Below are 6,000 nucleotides of genomic sequence, written 5' to 3' on the forward strand. Positions count from 1 at the left end.
AATTTTTACCTGTCTGGAGTTGGGTTGAGGTATTTCATCAGTCTTCCCAGGTGCAATTTGGCATGATTTTGAATTTTTTCTGTCCGTTAGCCCAGTAATGTGCAGCTGACCTGATGAGATGCTGTTATTCTGTGCCAGTAGCCCTTCTGTTAGTATTCCCACCCAGCTCAAAGGCAGAAAAAAGGCAAGTTCAAAGTTTGTGTTGAGCAGCTTAATGCTTTCCCTGATAGCTGGGAACCACTGTGGCAGGGAGATGGGATCAGCTTATCCCTTTGGCTGAGGTATTTTTAAAAAAAGAGCAAAGGGAAGGATCAAATCTGTTGCCTTAAAGTCAAGAGAAATAATTCCCTGGACTATTTTTGAGTATTAAAGGCAAAAAGCACTCCTTTATTACAGCGCCAAGGTGCACAGGAAGATTTTGAGCACACTGAGTTGGATAGGCTTTACAAGTTTGTGCTATCATCTAATTACAATATTCAGATTCTAGTTACAATATTTGGACACGACCTCATCTGTTACAACCTCTTCCAAAACTGTCCCTCCCATAGCACTGCCCTCACCATGCCCCTGACAAGCCTCCTGAATTTGTCGGAGGTCCCAGAAGGCCCCTTTCTTCATCTCTTCTTCCACGTCCTCATCTCCTTTGACACAGTATCAGCCTTCTGCAATGGTTTCAAGGCTCCTGAGTAGCTTTGACTGGCTGTCAGGTGTTATGTCTCTTGCTCAGTACATTTTCACAGATAGCAATACCCTTCACCTCGTTCTCTTGAAGCTCTTAACAAAGAATGATAAACTACATTTTTAGGAATCTTGCACAAAGGTACTTAGCAAGCAATACTAGTGAGCTATGTAATACAGGTTTTACAGCCGCAAACCAATCCCCAATGCTTTGATGTGCATCTCCTTGCAGAACACCAAGGTCCGGGCTAACTTCGGCTCCCGGCAGTTTGCCTTTGCCGAGGGCCAGGCCCACCGGAACGCTGCCGACCTGTGCATCGACCTGGCCGAGGAGATCAGTGCCAACTTCGAGGCCCTGCCCTTTGCCATGGCCTCTGACAGTGACAATGACGCTGGCACCAGCATCGCCTCCGACCCCGGCACCCACGGGCCCCCCTGCAGGATCGCAGCCGTGGCCACGGCCCAACAACGTAAAGTGATGATTAATATTTAAATCTCTTCGGGCAGAAATTACAATCAATTAAATAGGATTTAAGCCCAGCCTGGTACTGCCTCTTTAAGCACTGTCAAATTTGTGCTTATCTGATTTTAGACAAAGCAATTAAAAAATTCTTCTTTGGTCTTCCTCTGTATGGATGAGCAAATTATCCTTAATTAATGGAGCTACAATGAGAAGTGATCTCATTAGAGTTGGGAATACAATAGGATGTTACAGTTGGTTGAATCAGCCAATTGGTTATGCTGTGTCAAAAGGCATTACGTTCCCACTGACTGATTGGAGACCGTGGAATGCCGTATATCTCAAATTTCATGGAATATTTTTCCATGCATTCTGATCTCATTATCTCCATGTGTGTTTTGCAGAATATGACAGTGACACGTCTTGCCACTATAAAATGGAGCTGAGCTATGAGAACTTTATCACCTCAGGTCCTGATCCTCACCCCCCTCCAATTGCAGATGATGAAAGTGATGATGATGATGACGACGATATTCCCCGGGTGAGGAACGCGGCAAACTCTGCCTCCTATAATTTATAGACTGAAAACACAGATAGTAGTTTAGATTTCTAGATTTTGCCACACAAGAGTTCTTCCTGCTTCTCTAACAAAAATATAGCTGCTGTTAACTTCTCTCTTCTTGGTGTTCTTGTCTTTGTAGGAGGACCATTATGCCCTCTTGGTTAAAGCCTGGGAAACTAAAGTTTTCCCTACAATTCGAAGAAGGTTCCGTAATGAGGCTGAGAGGAAATCTGGGCTGGATCAGATTAAAGGAGCTCTCCAGTTAGGTATGGCTGTATTTATTTCTATGCACATTTCCTTGGGAAAGCTCCAATTTCTATCTATCAGCCTGGCTGAAAGAGTATTTAAGTAATTAGATACCTGCTTGGGATCTTAATGAGAATAAGAACAAATTTCAAGTGTCTGGGGAAAATAACTTGCACTCCCTTCTTTCTGCCAGGAATGGTTGATATAGCCCGGCAAACTGTGGAATTCCTCTATGAGGAAAACGGGGGCATCCCAAGAGACCTGTACCTTCCCACCATCGAGGACATCAAAGATGAGGCAAACAAGTTCACAATTGATAAAGTACGGAAAGGTAAGGTCAGCAAAAAGGATCCTGGGGGGAAAAGAAAAGCTCGGGGGCTCCGATATTTGGGATCTACTGCAGAAACGGTCAGTCTGAGGAAAATGCTGTGCCTTAAAAGCTGTGTTGTCCCTTCCTGGCCAGGTCTCACAGTGGTAACTCGCTCTCCTGACAGCAACAATGTCACCAGCAGTGCTGTGGGAACAGCTTTACCCAAGTTTGCTATTCGGGGAATGCTGAAGACATTTGGTCTTCATGGTGTCGTTCTGGATGTTGATTCGGTGAGTAAAGGTACATTGGGAGGGCTTTTCATGTATCAGCATCACACATTGTGAGCAAATGCTTGGAATGCTGATTTGAAGGAATAAAAACATTATCATGATTGTGTTTGTTGACAGTTTTGGGTTTGGTGTTGCAGGTGAATGAACTGGTACAAGTGGAGACCTATCTCCGAAGTGAGGGAGTTCTGGTGAGGTACTGGTATCCCATTGACATGCTGGAAAGGCCACCTGCAGGATACAGGAGGACTGCAACCAATGGATTGGTTACCCTGGATAACACCAACATACAAATTCACAGGTGAAAAAGAAATGTAGTTACAAGGCATTTGTTTTGTCTGAATTTTTATTAACTGACTTGGTCTGTAGCGTTTCCCATAGTATCTACTACAGCCTTATTTTAGGCATTTTAAACTAAACTGAGTCTTTTTGGAGTTGTTGGATAAAGCTGACAAAGATTCATTAAATCTTCATGTTTTAATGGGGGTAGTGAGATTTTGGGTTGGTTTTTTTTTCTGAGGGTTTTTGGGGTTTTTTGGCAATAAAGAAAATTTATTTTAATTGTGTTGTTGACAGGATTTTACTTAGTCCTGTGAAAGTGGTTTTACACGTGCTGGTCTAACAGTACATTCCTTGAAGCTTCAGTTTCTTGTACCCTCAGCCAGTTGCTGCCCAGGAGTTTAAGAAGTCTTGACTGACTTTGAAGAGTTGGCTTCTAATCCATGTGCCCTGATTTGGTCCCAGAATTAGATGGGCTAAGTGCTGTTTTAAGTGAATAAGGAAGCTTTGGGTCTACTGGAACCCAATGAGGTTCCAGTAAATATGTGTAAATAATGAGGTGTATCTGGATTCAGGCACAGGTTGCTGGATGTGGTTTATTGTAAGTGTGGAGAAGAACTGGATGTTTTCATGTCTGTGTTCCCTAGAGAGCTGTTGAGGAGTGAAGCTGCCCTGGCCAAGCTCTACTGTCGGATGGCTCTGCTCAACATTTTTGCCCCCAAATCTCCCCACATGTTTACTCGGCTCTTCCACATTCCTGCCATCCGGGATATCACCCTGGAGCACCTGCAGCTGCTCTCCAACCAGCTTCTTGCACCACCTCTTCCTGGTAAACACTCTTTCTTTATCACAGTTCTTTTGAGGTACAATGGTTTTCTGGGGACAAAAAAAATATAGTTAATTTGATACTTCTTTATTAGTTGGTTAATAATGATGATATTTAAGAAATGTCTCAATGGACTCCTGACAATAGTACAGGGTTCTAAACTGAAGTTCTTGCTAATAATCTAACTAAAAGTGTTCAAGAGAGTTAAGAATCCCTCCTAGGATCCCACTCAGTGTGCTCCTGTCCCTTTGTCACCTGTTTATTGGGGAGTATCCATGTGGGATACTGGTAAGGAATTAAGATTGTTTTTATTAAAGTTCTTATCCTGGGTACTAAAACTAAATGCCAGTTGGGTCTCACAGTTTTCAAAATTCAACTGTTCTTCGTTTCGCAAAGTGGTTTGTCCTTTTCCTACTGGAATCACAGATCTGCTTAGGGAATGTTTGTGCTGAATCATGGAAAAGAGTCTTTGGCTCATTCAAGTGAGTGTTGACAAAGACAATTATCGTGACAAAGCTCTTCTGCATGCAGAGAAATGTGTGTAATGTGGCTGAAGCATAAGGAGGAAGTAGGAAGTGCTAAATATAGGCTATTAATAATAGAAAGTGATTATTTACCATTGGAAAGAATCCTGTTCCCTCCTCCAATTCCTTTGAAACTTGGCTACCTCTAACAGATCCTCATTGGAAGCAATTCCCTTGCAGAGTACAGCACTACTTTGCATGGCTTTGAGAACCAGTTTACAAGCTTTAATTCAGTTTTTCCTCTTTAAAATTTGTCTAATTCAGGTCCTGCTAACACACAGAGTTTCCAAACTGGCATTTTGGTGATTTGCCCACTCTTCTGTACTCTGCACTTTGGTTTCCCTTGGCTTCTCCCATTAGCTGAAGGATGACATCCATGAGGTGTCAAGGCTTGAGACCCACTTGGGGCTGCCCAAAAGTGATCTTGTTCCTTTGTGGAGAAAGCTTGAGAACAGATAAAGCTACTCTTACCTCTGGTCACACTTCCTCATTGTACTTGTAAAATGAATTGAAGTTTGCCTGCCTTCACCCAGGGGACAGAACGGGCAGGGTGATTCCACAGCTCCGTGTTTCCCTGCCAGACTCCTCCAGGGGCTGGGCTGAGGCAGGAGAAGAGCACAGCTGGCATTTAGAGGGCCATCCCATCCACAACCAACTGGGGCAGGGCTGCAAATCTAGTCCTGGGTGGATCCCTTCTCCTGCTGACCTTTGGGAGGAGTTTTCAACAAGCCTCTGTTTTCACGTGTTTTGAAACTTCTTTCCACCGAGTGTGTCACAGGCTGCATTAACATGTCAAAGGGATCTCCAAATTTGTGATCTCTCCTTGTTATTACAGATGGAACAATCAGTTCAAGCTCTATCCTTTTGGCCCAGTCCTTGCAACACTGCATCCATTCCCAGACCTGTGCTGCCACAGACCTCTTCTACCAGGGCAATTCCCAGGCCATCAGGGAGTGGCTCACTGTGGCCATTACTCGGACACTGCACCAAGGAGAGGAGAGTCTGTTGGACCTCACAAAACAGATCTGCTCCTTTTTGCAGGTGAAATATTTAGTCATGTTTTATGAGCAGTGTTGGGTTTCTTTCTAAGGAGCACTTGCTTTAAGTGTGATTCTAATTTCCATAATACTGTCCCTTACACAGGGTTGTTTCCCTGGATGGATTAAATTCCTGTTCTGATCATAGTGGACACTAAAGACACAAGCAGTAGCAAATACTCTGCATCACATGAATTGATCTCATGCTGTCTCTTTATTTACAATGCTCTATTTTATTTAAATAAAGAAGAGGGAGATGGTTTGCTGCTGTTTGGGATCCTTCACTATGAAATGTTCTGTTACAGGCAGCGCCGGAACAGTTTCCTGCTGAAGAATTCCCAATTTCAGAATCCAAAGTCAACATGGATGTTAACTTCCCTGGGGCTGCATTCGTGATTGTGTCCTGTAAGGAAAGTCAGTCTGGATTCCGCAAAGAGTGAGTAACTGAGAGACCAGGAGTGGCAAAGATTGAAGACGTGTCACTGAGCTTGTAACCCTGAGGACGTAGTTACTTAGTTTTTTAGATTTTTAAAGCTGGTTAGAGTCTGACCAGGCTGTTCCTGCTCTGTTCTCAGTTCATCCCTGTACAAAGCCCCCTGGGCTCGGGTGCTGGTGTATGGGCTGGGGCACAAAGTGAAGAGGAACGGGCAGCTGAACCTCATTGAGGCCGTGTGTTACCCCCGGGACGCCTCCCCCACCAACACCGGCCTCACGCCGCCCCCCACCACCAACCAGTACCCGGCTGTCATCACCCCCACAGACAAGGTGCACATCAAACTAGGTAAGAAATG

The 6,000-nt window shown here is 44.2% G+C and overlaps 1 protein-coding gene across 4 annotated transcripts in view; it reads left to right on the plus strand.

The window, feature by feature from the left end:
- Positions 1-6,000, plus strand: part of HECTD4 (HECT domain E3 ubiquitin protein ligase 4) — a 70,892-nt gene that overhangs the window by 46,931 nt on the left and 17,961 nt on the right. For all 4 annotated transcript variants that reach the window (XM_027689491.1, XM_027689494.1, XM_027689492.1 and 1 more), the window contains exons 50-59: positions 911-1,148; positions 1,543-1,679; positions 1,840-1,966; positions 2,140-2,277; positions 2,410-2,546; positions 2,684-2,844; positions 3,470-3,651; positions 5,008-5,213; positions 5,515-5,645; positions 5,785-5,990. In XM_027689491.1, the coding sequence (XP_027545292.1) occupies positions 911-1,148; positions 1,543-1,679; positions 1,840-1,966; positions 2,140-2,277; positions 2,410-2,546; positions 2,684-2,844; positions 3,470-3,651; positions 5,008-5,213; positions 5,515-5,645; positions 5,785-5,990 (1,663 nt within the window). The remainder of the gene's footprint in view (positions 1-910; positions 1,149-1,542; positions 1,680-1,839; positions 1,967-2,139; positions 2,278-2,409; positions 2,547-2,683; positions 2,845-3,469; positions 3,652-5,007; positions 5,214-5,514; positions 5,646-5,784; positions 5,991-6,000) is intronic.

The sequence above is a fragment of the Neopelma chrysocephalum genome, unplaced genomic scaffold (genome assembly GCF_003984885.1).
Source record: "Neopelma chrysocephalum unplaced genomic scaffold, ASM398488v2 Primary Assembly neopelma1_77, whole genome shotgun sequence".
NCBI classification, from domain to species: Eukaryota; Metazoa; Chordata; class Aves; order Passeriformes; family Pipridae; genus Neopelma; species Neopelma chrysocephalum.